The sequence below is a fragment of the Aegilops tauschii genome, chromosome 5 (assembly GCF_002575655.3).
Source record: "Aegilops tauschii subsp. strangulata cultivar AL8/78 chromosome 5, Aet v6.0, whole genome shotgun sequence".
Classification (NCBI taxonomy): Eukaryota; Viridiplantae; Streptophyta; class Magnoliopsida; order Poales; family Poaceae; genus Aegilops; species Aegilops tauschii.
The window spans coordinates 356,450,509-356,467,487 of NC_053039.3; the positions used below are offsets into that span (position 1 = coordinate 356,450,509).

Below are 16,979 nucleotides of genomic sequence, written 5' to 3' on the forward strand. Positions count from 1 at the left end.
GGATAAATCGAAAGTTTCTCCCAACAAAACTATAGGGTAGCTGTCTATTAAAGATAGAGCATTTGTGGCATGCAGGTGCAGAGGCACCGAGCCCCTCGCTCGGCTAAAATTAGCTTAAAGTTTCAGCTTCGAAACTTGATGCAAGCGATCGAGAAAATCGTAAGTTTCTGATGAAAAGTCGTAAGTTTCAAAGATTAAACTTAAAATTTAGTGTGCCCTCTTGCGGTATCCAACTACTTTACGGGTCGTGAAGCAATCGGACAACCAGGTAGGACTCGACAGGTGCGTGTTCCTGCGAATTTCCGCCTTCTGTAGTTCTCTCTAAGGTGTAAGCGTGCACACGAAAAGCTCGATACTTCGTGGATTATATTGACTACTCCCTCCGAATTGGATTGTAAGTTGGCCTATCAGTCCCAGATATTTCGAATGGAATTTTCTCAACAACAAAAAATGATATTTCGAATGAAATAGAAAGTTGGCAACCATATCGTTGACTAGTCAACTTATGAATTAAAGAGAAGGCCAGAAATCGCTTAACTACAATTCTAATTCTATAACATTTGTGTGGAGAACATTCTTTTTTATTTTTCCTTTTTGATTTTGAGGTGCTCGGCATTTTTTATTCTTCCTTTTCTTTGGTGGAGGGGAGGGGGAAGATATCTGGTGCTCCGGGAGCACCTAAACTTAGGTGCTCCGGGAGCTTCTCAGCTGTTGGATCTATAATCTGACGGTCATCTAGGGATGCGCTGGATCTGGTTGTAATAACGGATTTCTAGGTGTGTGTTTTTGAATAAATGCGCGAGCTCTCTCCATGGCCTTTGGATTTTAGATTCAACGGCTAAGAAGCTCCAGGAGCACCTAAGTTTAGGTGCTCCCGGAGCACCAGATATCTTCCCGGAGGGGAGGGGGGTCATCACCAGCATTCAGTATTGTTGGTTTAAAAAAAAACATTCAGTATTGTCTGACGTGTCTTCTTACCTTTCATGTGAAAAGAGAAGATAAGAGGGAGCATCTTAAAATTGCTCTTCTTAGAAGGATATCGTAAGCGAGGAAAAAGATCACTCAAGGATGGAGAACGTCATTAACAAACTACTTTACAAAATTAATGGGCCAAGTAAAGGCCCGTTGGACCACCTGTACACGTGGTAAGAAGCTGTATACAGTGGGGGCTACTTATTATTTATCGCCTTGTCTCAGAAGAAACTTATTTATCGCCTTTGTCTCAGAAAAAACATCACCTGCTTTCTTTCGAAAACAGGTTTCAACATCACGTGCTGGGCGTTGTACGCGTCATAGACAGTGGCATACTTAGCGACTGGCAAAGTGGCAACATTTATTTAATTTTCTTACTTATCTCTTTTTGCGAAATCATGTGCATTGTACTCTCTTTTTTTCATATGATTGGCGATTGAATTACAGTCATCCCATTTCCGATGCATTAATGGTGTTCTAGAATACGCACTATACCATCACCTTTGCTTCCAAAAATAGGTCATGAAGCACATGCTTCTGAGATTGAACAGTTAATTTATTTGGAGTTTTAAAATACCAACATAATATCTAATTTTCATATATATGCTTGTGTTTTCATTTGCTGTGAAAGACTGTTTTCTTTTCCTGGAAAAAAAGGAAGTATGTTTAAGCATAACATATTTTTTTATAATAAACACTGTGCAGACACTCACAACACGCAGAAGCACTTATCATTATGAACACACGCAAGCAACCTAACCGTATGAGCACCATCAAGAGACTAAGCCGGCAGGTTTTGAGGTTGACGAAGTCAGGACAAGCATCTCGTAATCGACGGGCACGCCATAGCACTGAAAGAATAGCACCGAAGAACCTGGAATAAATTCAGACAATATGCGAGACCCATGTCAATTCTAGGTTATAAACTTAGGGGGGCGGTTCCACCACAAGGAACCTAACCATCTAAGCTAGGCTTAGTTCATATTTAGGCTAAAGTTGTTTCTTAACACATAACACAAATGTTTTATTTTGCCATAAACTTTATATGCACACAAAGACATAATTGTTTACATGTGTAAAATTTATCAAGCTTTTATGACAATTGGAAAATTATGATTTCACCTGGTAGGATGTGCTTTCGGATGCAACTTTGTTTAACGTGACTTTGAGGGGCCTGCTAGCTGTGGAGAGATATTCCCCCCTATCCTAGAAAATGTTGATGGAAATGCATGTATGTGAGATGAAATGTAAGAAAAATGTTAACTTGTCGCAATTATCTAATTTAGTCTAATGTGCAAAATGGTGTTTTACCCCTGGCTCCGCCCCATATTTGTTACTCTTTAGTTTCACCCCTTTGCACACCATTTTACCTTGTACAACTTTCTCCTCTATCAATGAAAATATGTAGCCCTCATGCTATGTCATAAGAAAAACTATGTTCCACCAGCAATATTTTCTTGCACATCCATAAGTTGAATGCATTGAACATACGAAGGTTCGTAAGTCAAATCGAATGTTGGTTCAAACTTCATTATCTTATTTTATGGTTACATCCCCATAGACCATATGCTGTATTTCCTGGGACCAGGACAAGAGCAATGAGGACACGACGACGAAGTGGTGTTGTCAGCATACAAGAAACTTGGCAACGTACGTTCATACGCAACAAACAAACAACAGCCATGCATGCATGTGGATGCGGCCATGCATATACCTATACATATACGTACAAATTAACGTATAAATAGTCTCCAACCGTTCATGGATGGACAGTAGACTTTTGCGGTACACTGAGGGATATCCAAGACTGCGCACCACCGCCGCCAGCAAAACGAAATCAGTTCTGGTTTGCAATCAAGAGGGTAGGCGCCACGCCGCTACACTACATATGAATTTTTAGGGGATTGCAGTCATATCTTTAAAAAAATCATGTGACAAGTACTTTTTTCATCTCAAAATAAGTGTGTTGAATAGTACAAAGTTACGTGTGGCGCTTCGACGCAAAGATGTTCTTTGTGAGAAAGAATCAAAGACGAAGACGATCGAGCTGAGGCCCCATTAATCGCCACAATCCGGCGCACAAATTCTTCATAAACTCGCTCAACCGTAAGAAGGACGAAAAGTTAAGGAGGTTTGTCAACAGGATTTCAATGGAAAAGCACCGCACGACGCACGGAGGATAACAGCATGAAAAGGACCCCCGCGGATGGATCAGCTGTCGGCTCGCGAAAGGCACGGCACGGGCACGAGCTACAGCTACAAAGGCGAAGTGTGAAACGAAACGAAACGAAACGAAACGAAGCTTAGACCGTGGCGTGGCCGCGGCGCGCGCGCTGGACGTGTCGACTCGCCGGTGCGCAGAGGTCGCGCTTTTCACTTGATTCAAGCCCGAAAGCGACCGACCGATCGGTCTGGCGCCGAGCGCCGCGAATGCTCCTGAGCGCGCCCGAGGCAGCCACGTCCATCTCGCCACGGACGCCGTAAATCTCGATCGATCAGGTTATGTGCGTTCGTGGTCGTGGAGTCAGTAGCGACTGTGGTCCGGACGCAGCTTATCTGAGCTCCGATTAATCGTAAAATACAAAAAGTTAAAAAGGTTAAAATTTTGAAATTATTTTCCAATAAACGTTGAGAAAATTTTCACATGCATACAAAATTTCGTGAAGGGATTACTTTGGTGGAGGTGTGGTAAAAAAAATTGATGCTAAAGAAAAAGACTGTGTTTGGAAGCATTTTTATTTTCTAGAACGGAGGCATCTACCCGGCCTTAATCTAAGGCCCTTACAAGTTTGTGTAACACAAGTCTAAGAGGAGTACAAAGCAAAGTAAAAGAAAAGAATTTTGGAGCATTGATTTTTTTTCACGCCTCCACGAATGTGATTCCACCGTGAAAATTTGCACGCATATGAAAAATTTCTCGATGTTTGTTGCACAAAAAGATAGTATTTTTTGAATTTTCTTTCAATTATTTCAGATTTTACCGTTCGCCGAGCTCATTTGAGCTCGAGCTAGAAGGGCACTTTCAGTGTGATGGACCCACTTATTACTGGTGTCAGTGCCCTTGATATTGATGTCTCTAGTTCGATCAGCATGTGTCCTTATGACCTGACCACTGCGATACTGCGATGTTAGTTCGCGGCTGTTGTGTTTGGGCTTAGGCGTGTTGTGAGGTCTATTTGATTAGGAGAACGACTTACTTATTAATTTCCATTTTCTTTTATTTTTCTTTCTTGTGTAGCTCTAAAAAAGTATACTCTACTAAACCTGAAGCATTTGGTCCATGACCAGCGGTGCAGCACACGGGTGCTTCATGTGGTCGATGGCAAAATTTACTGACCTGAAACCAATGGTTTGGGTAACATAGGTGAAAGTTGTAAGTCCTATTCCAACAATACTTTGCGTTTCACAATTCTCCTTGCTCTTGAGATTTTGTTTTAGGTACCTAGGCATCTCATGTAGTTCAAACCATTGTCGTTATCCATGTGTCTAATTTCCGTCTGTCTTGGCGTGTGTATTGTGTTATGAAATGAAAGGAGGTTAGTTGGGATGATGCTTTATTGATTGAAAAAAGCTTCCTCAAGTAAAAGCTAACTTTGTGGCATTGACTCATCTTGAGATTTTTGTGTATCATGGGAGTAAATTCGAGTGCTCTGTTTCTTATTGGTGTTAACATCCTAGGGCACCTACGTATCACCTCTGATTCTGAGAGTGAGCCTTATTGATGCATTTTGATGTTACTAGGTATTCTACAGAGTGTGCCTCACTTCTTACCAGTGCCAGCATCTTCGATCTAGACAAGTAGACATTCATAGCATCATAATCACCTCTGATTCGATCGAAACTTGTCGTTCTTAACTGACCACTCCAATGCTACTCGTTGCTAGTTCCGGAGTTGTTGTGTTGGGCTTAGACGTGTTGTGATCATGTGTGAAATCTAATTGGTTAAGGCAACAACTTACTTATTAGATTTTTTATTTGCTTTCTTCCTTTTATAATGTAGCACTGAAAAATGTACTATCCCCAAAGCATTTGGTTTGTGACTAGTGATGCAACATGTGGGTGCTTCATGTAGACTATGGTAAGTGCCTTAATTAGTAAGTCTTACTTGTGTCACCATGAGCTAGGGTACCTAGGCATCTCATGTAGTTCGAACTATTGTTTTCATCCATGTGTCTGATTTTCGGTTGTCTTGGTGTGTATATTTCATTATAAAATGAAACAAAATTAGTTGGGAAGATGGTTTAGTTATTGCATAAAAGCTTCTTCGAGTAAATGCTAACTTTATAGCATTGGTTCACCTCAAGATTTTTTGTGCTTCACGGAATAAATTTGAGTGCTCTGTTTCTTATTGCTGTTAACATCCTAGGGCACCTATTTATCACCCCTGATTGGGGGACTAGTCATTCTATGTCCATTTTGATGTTACTAGGCATCCTAGGGAGTTTTTCCACTTCTTAGTGGCGTTAACGCCCTCGTTCTAGTGGTTCATAGCGCCATAACCACCTCTGATTCGATCGGTTTTACGTCACCACTTCAGTGCTACTCGTTGCCAGCCCATGGGAATTCCTTACTGGTCAGTTTTCCTTTTCATTTTTTGATATTGTTTCTCTATATAAGGTAGCTTGCGGAGATTTTGGTTTGTCGCCAGCGATGCAACACGTGGGTGCTTCATGGAGCCGATGGCGAGTGACTTACATCTTGCATGTGTCAGCATCCTAGGGATTTTTCTTGTGAATAAAAATTTCTATTACCCATCCATCAAAACTACAATCCAAGCAACACAACTCTTGTACATCATCAGGCCAGATCGGAGCTAGGCAACTATGTGAGCTAGCAAACATGCGTAATTCGTCATAAAGTGACCTATAGAAATTTGATGATGCCTAAAAGGAGTAATACAAAATTGTCTACTAGTCATCTTACTTGTGTCAAAATCCTACATGTGGGTGCTTCATGGAGTCAATGGTAAGTCTTGATTTCATGCTCCAACCAACTCATCCAAAATTTCGAACTGATGGAGAGACGCGGCCAATATATTTCAACGGTAGTCCGTAGACGTGGGATCGATGTAGGTCGCACAATCATTTTGTTAATCCTGCATTGGCAGAGTCTTGAACTCAAGACCTCTTGGCTCTGATACCATATTGAATTCATACTCCAGCCAACTCATCCAAAATTCTGAACTGGTGGAAAGAGGTGGGCAATGTATTTCAATAGTAAGTACCCTACTATATCATTTCACCTATATATGTCCACATCCTAGGGTTACTGATAGGCATCTCATCTAATTCAAACTATTGTTGTCAGCGCCTTTTTCTGGTGTTATAGGGGCTAATTCCGTTTTTCTTGGTGCATATGTTGTTTTAGAGAATGAAATGAAGTTAGTTGGAATAATGGTTATCCGATTACAAAAAATCTTCCTCAAGTAATGCTAACTTTCTAGCGTTGGTTCACCTTAAAAAAGTGCTTCGTGGAGTAAATTTGAGTGATCCGTTTCTTTTTGGAGTTAACATCCTAGGGCACCTATGTATCACTTTTGATTAGGAGAGTAGTCCTTTTCTGTGCATCTTTGATGTTGCTAGGCATCCTAGGGTATGTGCTCCTCTTACCAATGTCAACATCCTCGGTCTAGTAGTTCATAGCATCATAACCACCTTTTCATTCGATCAGAGTGTGTCGTTCTTAAGTGACCACTTTGATGATACTCATTGCAATTTGGGGTTGCTAACTTATTGTTGTGTAAAATCCGATTGATTAGGGGGATAGCTTACTTATTAGAGCATGTACAATGGTTGATAAGATAGCCTTATCTTAAGTTTTGCATGTAATTTAGAGATAACAAAAAAAATGTCTACAATGGGTCATCTCTTAGCCTTATCTTCAATAACTAGCTATTCCTAAAAACGTCGTGAGACATATTATGCTAAGAGATCATCTTTTGTCTTCTCTTAAATAGAGAAGACAAGCCTTTTCTTATGAGTTCTTTCTCCTCCACCTCATCATTTATCCTACGTGGCACTCCTAAGATAGCACCATTGTACATGCCCTTAGATTTCCTTTTATTATTTTATATTGTTAAACTATATAAGGTACACGTCGAAGATTTTAGTTTGTGACCAGCTGTTCAAGACATGGGTGCTTCATGGAGTTGATGGCGAGTGCCTTACATCTTACATGTGTCATCATCCGGGTTAGTTAAGCATGTCCTCTAATTCAAACTATTATTGTCATCCATCCTTTCTCGTATTGTGAGCACTAATTCTCATTTGTATTATATTGCGTTTATTGTTTTACGGAATGAAATAAAGTTAGTTGGGATAATCTTTTATCGATTAGAAAAAAGCTTCCACGAGTAAATGTTAACTTTGTAGCACACTGGTTCATCAACAGTTAAATATATTTTTTGTGCTTGATTCAGTAAGTTCGAGAGCTCCATTTCTTATTAGTGTCCACATCCTATGGCACCTCTGATTCGAAAAGTAGTGCCTTTTCTCGATAAAGGGTGTTTTTATTGATTCTGATTCTGAAAGTAGTACCTACCCGTGTATTTTGACATTACTAGGGATTGATTCATCTTTGTCAGGTTGTGTGTATTAAATTCGCTGTCAAATGCAGTAGTTAGGAGAATGGTGTACTGATTATAGAAAATACTCACCGATATAGCTCTGTAGAAAGTGCCCTCAAGCAAAACTTGTAACTGTGTAGCATTTGGTTGCGATCAACGGTTCACGCATAGTGAAGTATGACTGCGCCACTTCTGTATGGTGTTACATCCTAGGGTTCCCTCTCCTTTGATTCTTACAATTCTCATCCATGTATTTTGACATTAATCAGCATCGCTTTTTGTTTCTCATGTTGCGTATATCGTGTTCTACCGTGAAACATAGTTAGGACAGTGGCTTCCATATATATAATTTTCTGCTATTGTAGCTTTTGAAGATGTTCTTTCAATAGTATATTATGAAGTAGTTTGTGTGCAGCCAACAGTTCAAGATTGTTGTGCTTCAGGGAGTAAATAACAAAATAATGAAAGCAAATTTTAAAAGCTCCCTCTGACCCCCTCCTTTATATGTGAGGTAAGAAAGTACATTAATCAGACCACCAATTAATGAGATCAGTGGCTCAGATCTATTAAGTAGATACTCTTACCTCTCATGTGAAAGAGGAGGTAAGAGGGACCATGTTAAGACTGCTCAATAATGAATGATGCACTTCTTAATAATGTGAATCTCTTAGGATATCCATCACCACTGATTCAGAATATCCTTATGTTCATCCGTTTTGATATTACCTGGTGTTGATTCAAGTTTGTCGTGGTGTGCACATTGTGTTTGTACTACAATGTTAATGGTTCACCTGTTACAGAAAAGTTTCCTATTATCTCGGAATATGTACCCTCGATTAAGAACTTACTCGTCGTCAACAAAAAGAACGGTAGTAACTTACTCCTATCTATCTACCATTTGATTTACAACACGCGGTTTGAAGAAGATATGCTTCCCAAACAGCGCTCCACCTTTTCCCGCGAACTTGTCAGAAGCGCTGCCTTTGTCATTAGAAAGGAATGTGAACTGTTGTTAATGTTGTTATCGGCCCAGGTTACCTATATAACCATTCCTTTTGGTTCAGACTATTGTTATCATCTGTCTTTCCATTTCATTTCCACTCTATTGCATCTGTGCACCGCTCTCCCGATTTGCCGTACAACTAAAAGGTGTCGTTGTTCTTCGACCATAGTATTACACTACCCTGAGAATGAGACAATCACCGCAACAAGAATAACTATCTTGAAGAGAAAACATTGCATGCCAAAGTGAAGTGAAGTCATCTGAAGGAACTTCTTACTCAAATTTGGAGAAATCGGTTGCAGCGCGAGTCTCATGACCGATTTATAGCAGGCTTATGGTGCACGCCGCTTGCATCTTAAATCTGAAGCCGTGAACCGAAGAGGAAACTCGGTGCCGAGAGCCCGTCCGAGACGACGGGAGCAACCAGAAAAGGTTACTGGGATCGCGAAGCAAACTTGGACTTGTTAGGAGTCGGCGGGCATCGGCATCGGCATGGATGGCGGTTGCTTGCATGGCCCTAACAGCTCACGCGTGTCCCCATGCGGAAGAGTTGATAAACAAGCTCGTTCGCTGCCTATTTTTCGCATTGTTGATGATGTCCTGTCCCTGCTCCTAGTGGACTTTTCGTAGACGCACTGGCACCAAACAAGTGATGCTTTTTTGTCACGGCTATACGTGGGGGTGAAGTGAACTAGTAAGCTGGAGATCGGTGACATGTGCCTGAATTTTTCCGTTCTCGTTCTGCCTGGTCCTTCTAGCTTATGCCTGAAATCCTCTTGTTCTGGTGTTTCGGTTGCGCACGACAGAACACCGGAGTGCCATCGTCCGGGCTCTAGATGCCTTGAGCCCGAACACTCCACGCAATCTTAAACAGCCACAATGGGAGAAACGCATCGCGCACACGCATACAGGCGTGTTCGTCCTACCACTGCCACAGTCCAGTACACATCCAGGCATATACCCACCCAAGACCCTACCAATCTCGCGGCATTGAAGCCCCGGACCGGACGACGCTACGACTCCACAGTGGCCAGCGCCCACACTCTTGCATTGCATGGACCGTCATCAAGCGATCATGATGCAAGACGACGAGCACCGGCGCACAGGAAATCCACCTCCGGAACCGGGACACCTCACTTGCCACTTTGAATGCCCGTCCCTCTCAGGCCCCGTCGGGCGCCACGTGGGCGCCCTCGACGGCGACCTGGTCGACCATGCCGACACCGCCGCGTAGCTCTCAGGGTTTCACGGCGGCCGGGACCGAGCCCGGCGAGGGCGCGCGCGGTGAGGTTGCGTGCCGGAGGTCGCCGCTGGCCTCGGGAGGCTTCACTAAATGCGGCATTGATGGCCGCGGCACGGCCAGCCGCTGGGATCACGCCCCAATTATTACTGATCAAGAATCTGCCTGTACGACCACCCTCCGCAACGTGCGTGCGTACCGGACTGAGCTTCTGGTTCCAGATAGGAGTACGTACAGCAGCGAGCGAGCGAGCGAGCACCTCTCAGCTTCAAGCATTGATTCGCCGGCGGCGAAAGAGCGCTGCTCAATGACGCCGCCGCCGCGCTCAGCACGCCGTGGTCGCCTAGGTGAGACGTACGGGTCGGACAAGGAAGAGCGAAGAGACGTTTACCTGTGGAGACCCAGTGCCTAGCTTGCAGTAGTAGGGCATGTACTTGCCATCAATGAGAAGAAAACCGGGGGACTTGAGAGAGCTACTACCTCCATGTGCAATGAATGGACGCCATCGGGTGATGATGCAAGGTTAACTGTGAACTGGAACCACGAGGATGGGCTTAACTGTGACGAACTGCAATTATTGATCAGGGCAGTGTGCTTTTTTACACAAATTGAAGCTGTATGTATGGACGTCAGCTCCGTCAGAAGCAGGCTCCGTCCGGTATGTGTGGTGGCACCCAGGAGCTGATGGTGCTGCTTTACTGCTTCTAAAAAGTTCAGGTGCAACAACATGGCGCGTCGATGGATTTACCGGCAAAAGGCGATACGAGTCGATGAACTCAGTCAGGGTCACCCCAGTGTAGTTTCCTCACACATGCTGACATGCGGCTCATCTTCCTGACGAGAGTGATCCCTGCAGGAAGTCGTAGAGCTCCTCTGCGACTGCCAAGGGGTACTCTTCCTGCGGCAGAAGCGCGCCCGGGACCTCCACGAATTTGGTCACGCCCTTGGCGCCCTTGAGAGCCTCCATCTCGGCCTTGGACCTCTTGGGGGAATTCAGCGTCGACACCACTAAGACGGAGACATCTCCATCCAACTTGGCAAACAGCTCCAGGAACTCTTCCCTCGACTGGACAGGGTCGAGAAGGCCCGTCAGGAACGCGGCAGGGACGTATCGCGCGCCTTTTCTTTTTGTCAATTCGTAGCGGCTCTCGACGATTTCCGGTGTCACATTCTCAGGGTTGGCATACACATGGGACTTGTACTGGGACTGGATGGACTTTTCGTTGCTCACCAGAACATTGTACATCATCCAGCCGATGGCGGGGGCCCTGAGGGTTCCTCGTAGAAGCCCGTACCTGTTATTGACAGGTCAAAAGTTATTTTTAGTGCGGTCAGCTTGAATCTTATGCACTAGCAGACTAGAAAAATGGCTGATAGGGGTGATCATATCACGTATTATCTAGTACTGTACATCAGTATTCATTCTGTGTGATTTCAATGCATACTGCTTTAGGTCACACCTACAATCCTCCATCACAGGCTTCACTAATCAGTTATACATATATATCAACATTAGTTAAACGTGTGAGGCTACACATGAAAATCAGTACCAGAGCACAGAAATGATCCTTTCTCATAAAGCCGTTAGACCAATTTGGAAAACGAAGTGCCTGCAAATGGTGCTGTACTTTCCATGTGCAGCGACATAGACAATTCCATACTGACAGCCAAGGCCAAACATAACTAATGAAATCACTGCATATGGCAGAAAAAACAATTTGGAAAATGAAGCCATAAAACCAATTTGGAAAATGAGTGCCTGCAAATACTACTGTACTTTCTCTGTGCAACCACATAGACAATTCCATAATGACAAACAAGGCCAAACATAACTAATGAAATCACTGCATAAGGCAGACTCGTTCGTACACAAACAATTTCTCAATTGCACCCTAGCTGTGGGGCATACACATCACCATGTTGCAACTGCCTATGATCGAAAAGATATGTATGCAAAACAGTGCTGCAACTAAATGCAGATATGTACTAAACCACGTAGAAGATTTTACTAACAGTGCTGCAACTGAAAGATTTGTACTGAACCAACTAGCAGATTTACTGTTTGTTGAATGAGATACTCCAACCCACCTAAAGGCATTTGATAGCACTGCTGATAGGCATGAACATTACAGAATAGAAGGCAGGATGAGGTACACAAGCATGCTTTGATACAGTATAATGATGATCAAAAGGGAGTATTTTCTCCTATAGTCCGGTTGCATCTAAGGACTATCAAGATCATCTTAATGTTTCCACAGCTTCACAAACCTCACGATTCCGGGAATGTTTCATGCCTATCACATCTGTATACCACATTTTGTATATTCACCCTTGACAATTGACACACAATGAACAACAAATATTGTGAGGAAAGGGTCAGGGAATATAGCCATAGCTCACAGGCATGAGGCTTGTAAATGGAGTGTCTACAGATTTTGTAGTCAAGACAGCACAAAAAAATGCAAACTGAGTGCATTGGTAGTGGTGATCATGGTATTATGCTATTATCTTTAAAAAAGCTCTTAACAAAATGAATGTCCTGCCTCCACCTGATTTGAGCATACACAAAGTTGCACAGATGACAGAACACAGAGTGCCTATAAAAGTATTCTCTGGCAAATATACGTAATACCATAAGAATTAATGAGTTCAAGTTTAGTACCTTGTTTCCATATCAGAACCTCGGCCAAATACAATGGGAAGGGGTCCAGCCCAAGTAGGTGCAACAGCAGCAACCGCAGATGGTCTGATAAGGCCCTTCCCAGCTGCACGGATAGCTATGGTTGCTGCATGACCACCTCCAACAACTACCAGTTCGCCATCTGAACATAGTGTAGACAGTGCAAGTGTACACCCACATCGTTAAGTCACTACTGAGATTCAAACAGAACAAAAATTTCAAAGTGATTGCTGTTACTGAATAATTGAAAATCGTACTTGCAACAGCAGTCAATCTGACAAACATCGACCAACTAGAATTTGTTTTCTGCTTTCTGGCATATGTTCTACGAGTACTTGTTAACATTGACAAGAGAATATTCCCATGGTGGCTTTGGCTGTTCTGCTGAATTCTATAAGCTTCCTTTAACTACATTGCTACTCTACCCACGAAGTACTAACATACGATAATTATGTTCAGAACCGTAACCGTAAGATGCCAGTATAAAGTGGCCAGCCAGCTTTCATGTACTAGCCAAGAAGAATGTAACCTGGAAACACTTTCTCTACAATATTTCAGTTGGATATGAATGATAACGTTGGGCAAGCATAATTTTGTGCACAAACATACTACTTCAGAGCTCTGGTTGAACCAATAAACAGTCTGAACCATACATATACTTTTCATAACAATGGTTACAATAAGCATATGCAGGTAAAGTAGTAAGCTACCAATGAAGAATAGAAGAATGGGTCATATTAGTGAACCAAATAACCACAATGAAAGCAAAGTGTGTAGAATCAAGTACTAATTCCAGGGAAGATGCTTGCAATGACAGACTACCAGTTGACTGGAAGAGTAAAATCTGATTTACCTGCATCCGCTACAGGACTATTTGGTGAGTTCAGTAGTTGAACCAGAAAATTCTCCATCACATCAGCATTATAGTTCAGAGATGGCCTGTCTGAATAGCCCAGACCAGGCCAATCAACAATAGTAGCACGGTAGCTGAGTTCTCCTTTCCGTGTCACAATATCTTTGGCGACCACCCTCCATTCCTCCACTGTGCTAACATCAGAAATCGTAGGGATCATAAGGATGTTCTTCACATTCTCAGCAGTCCCCTGCTCATGTTCCTCATAGTAAACGCTTACTGGTTTATCCTCAAATGTCCACTGCCACTTCCCAGTCTAGAAAAGCATACCAAATAATGTTACAGACAGATAATACCACAGAGACAAAATAAAGTTGCTCGTATGACCACAGTTGGGATTATTTCCTCTTAAGTAGCCGATATTCACTAAGGACCTTTAACTTTAACAAATGGATGCACAAACAATTGTATTAGCGGAATCTGTTGGAGTAAACATGGTATCACGAACTTCAGTAATATTTTGTGCATATTAGTACTAAGTTCAGCACAATGTGGTCCACTGTTTGTCTGCCATTGCCTAAGAGGGACACCATTGCCTTGCCTAAGAGGGACACCTTCCGATACTTGGGATCAACGCTACAAAGTAATGGTGGTATAGATGAGGATGTTAGCCACAGAATCAAAGCAGGGTGGATGAAGTGGTGGCAAGCATCTGGCACCCTCTGTGACAAGAAGGTCCCACAAAAGCTCGAAGGTATGTTCTATAGGACGGCTGTCTTATATGGAGCAGAGTGTTGGCCTACTAAGAGACAACACATCCAACAAATGAGTGTCACTGAGATGCGCATGCTAAGGTGGATGTGTGGCCATACAATAAAGGGCCAGATTAGGAACGAGGGAATACGTGATAAGGCAGGGGTGGCACCAATTGAAGAGAAGCTTGTCCAACAGCGACTAAGATGGTTTGGACATATCCAACGGAGACCTGCAGAAGCACCAGTGAATAGCGGTATTCTAAAGAGTAGCGAAAATACTAGGAGCGGTAGGAGGGCGACCAGAATTGGCACGGGAGGAGGCCGTAAAAAGAGACTTACAGGACTGGAATGTACCCAGAGATTTGGCTCTTTATAGGACTGCATGGAATTCAGCAATCCATGCACCAGAACCTTAATTTACATTCCTTCACTTTGTTTACATGTACTTGATCACTTCTTTTATGGGTTCTCATAGGTTTCTATTGGGTTTTATCTATAGCTTACCCCAACTTTCTTGAGTCAAAAGGCTGTTGTCGTAGTACTAAGTTCAGCGCAATGTGGTCCACAGTTCAAGTCTTCAAGGTCATCAAGAAAAAACTTAGCAACTCTGTTTTGTTTGCCTCGCAATTCCTATTTCCTTTTTTTTCCTGTAAAGTCAATTCCTCATGTCCCAACCTCTCATCATTGTTACTATGGGAGCAATATGACATCAACTTTGCTCTATCTTAGAGGACAAGCCAGTATATGCATAAACTCAGCCATACACGCCTATTAATGAAATCGACATAGCAAAATCACTGCACTAGCAATCAAATAGGTAGAACCAAAGATAGGGCCATGGTATGACACTGAATGTGAATAAGAACTAGAAAGAAAGTAAATGTGCCAGACCAATTAGGGAACACTGAACCAACTACCACTGGATAAGCAGATGAAGGGGAGATAATAAAGGAGGAAACATCGGTGCATCCTCCTTTTAAAAGTGTAACGTTTTCAAACAGTTTGCACACAATGGCAATGTAGGGAGCGCATATTTTATTTACATTTAAAATTGCAAGAACCAGCTCAATTGATTTGGAAGATATGAAATTGACAACTAGAGAAAACATATACTGATGGTCAGCGAAAAATCACCAGTCATGCACATTTTTTTTCCTTTCCATCCCTTCAAGCTGAGGTCGAATTGGTCTTGTGCATGACTTTAGACATGGGAAGCAAGGAGGTAGCACGAAACCTCATATACATGTGAGAGGGGAGAGAGAGGACAGAGAGCAGGCTTACGGGGTCCATAATGTGAGCCAAAGAGGTTAAAGAATTCTGGCTATGAAACACAACACCTCATATGCATGTGGACAACACCACACTACTGAAAATACTTCTTCCATTCCATACTGTAACTAGTATAGACTCCAATTCTTTCATGTTGTAGCGATTCCACCTTGGCAAGAAAAATCTACAACACTGTTTTGATAATTTGACCCGACAGTCATCAATCGATAGCGTCAACTTAGATTTGAGATTTTCTCTACTTCCATTCCATACTGTAAGTAATATAGACTCCATTTGTTTCACATTGCAGTCATTCCACCTTGTCAAGAAAAATATACAACAGTGTTCTAATAATTTGGCCCAAGAGTCATCAATCGATAGCGTCAACATAGATTTGAGATTTTCTCTAGGGCTAAACATCTCGCACAAAGTTAAACTGATCATTCAATCCAATTATTAATCTCTGTGCTACCGCAAAAATAATAATCTATGTGATAACAGTCTTGAAATAGCAATCAATAGGATGAAGTATAATTGGTTTTACCAAGGAGGAAGGATATTGTGGTACAGGATATATATTGATTCAGTCTCTTACAGATGTGAACAGGTATCTGACCAATGATCACTAGATTCTCCCTCCCTCTCTCCACTTCGTAACTGAAGGGTTCAAGATAAGCTCCATGTAAAGTAGAACAGAGGACGGATCAAAATTGGACAAGCACCCACGCATGCCTCATATTTTTGAATAAATTAGGTATGCCACATGTGATGTGTGCCAACAGCTGTGAATCAAATTCAACCCGAAAAAATTGCTACTCCGTATATAGGAGTGTATAAAACCAAATTTATGACAATTTAGGTGGCACGTAAATTCTTGCTGCGCATTGTTTTTTCTTTTCCTTATAAGCAATATATGGAAGTTTCTTGCGACTGAAAACCTACCAAACAACTCGAGATCTAAATCCGAGTGGAATAAGTTCGCGAACCTCAATCGTGGTAAGACTTGCGGCATATTCAACGGATCCCCCAGCCACCCGATATACAACGATTCCGATGAGCCCAACTCCGGCAGCCAGACACAGCAGCGATATATGTCCATACTTGTACTCGGCGACCAATTGTTCGGCGAACTCACCTTGGAGGGCGAGTACGCGGGCTTGGGGGCGGGAGGGGCGGCGACGCAGCGTACAGCGAAGCGCCTCGCCCGCCGGAGCGGAACCAGGCGGCTGGAGGCCGTGACGGCGGGGGCTAGGAAGGCGGCCGCGGCCGCCGCGGAGGGGCGCATGAGGGGAGTGGGAGCCGGAGGCGGGCGCGACGGGGTGTGTGGAGAGGAGGCGGACGACGTGGGCTGCGGTGGACTCCGGAGCTCGACGACTGGAGCCCCGCCGTCGTTTTGTTGCGCCCATGCCTTTCCCCTACAGCTCTTTTTTTTTCACGCCACTACTTAAACTCCTTATTTCAAACAACAATTTAAATTACTTAGACCACTTACTCTCTTTTTAAGAAACTTAGACCACTTACAGTTCAAACGTACTATACGTACTCGAATTGACAGACGTTTTTTGACACTAATATAATGTCAAAAATTGTTTTACATTACGGGACGGAGGAAATAGATTTGAAATCCTACAATAATTTGGGA

The 16,979-nt window shown here is 42.9% G+C and overlaps 1 protein-coding gene across 1 annotated transcript; it reads right to left on the reverse strand.

The window, feature by feature from the left end:
- Window positions 1–10,334: 10,334 nt before the first annotated feature.
- Window positions 10,335–16,779, reverse strand: LOC109731888 (uncharacterized). Its single transcript, XM_020291065.4, has 4 exons — window positions 16,473–16,779; window positions 13,314–13,629; window positions 12,443–12,602; window positions 10,335–11,075 (listed from the first exon to the last, which is right to left on the reverse strand). Exons 1-4 carry the CDS (start codon window positions 16,620–16,622, stop codon window positions 10,607–10,609), a joined length of 1,095 nt encoding a protein of 364 aa, XP_020146654.1. The 5' UTR covers window positions 16,623–16,779; the 3' UTR covers window positions 10,335–10,606.
- Between the last annotated feature and the right edge of the window lie 200 nt (window positions 16,780–16,979).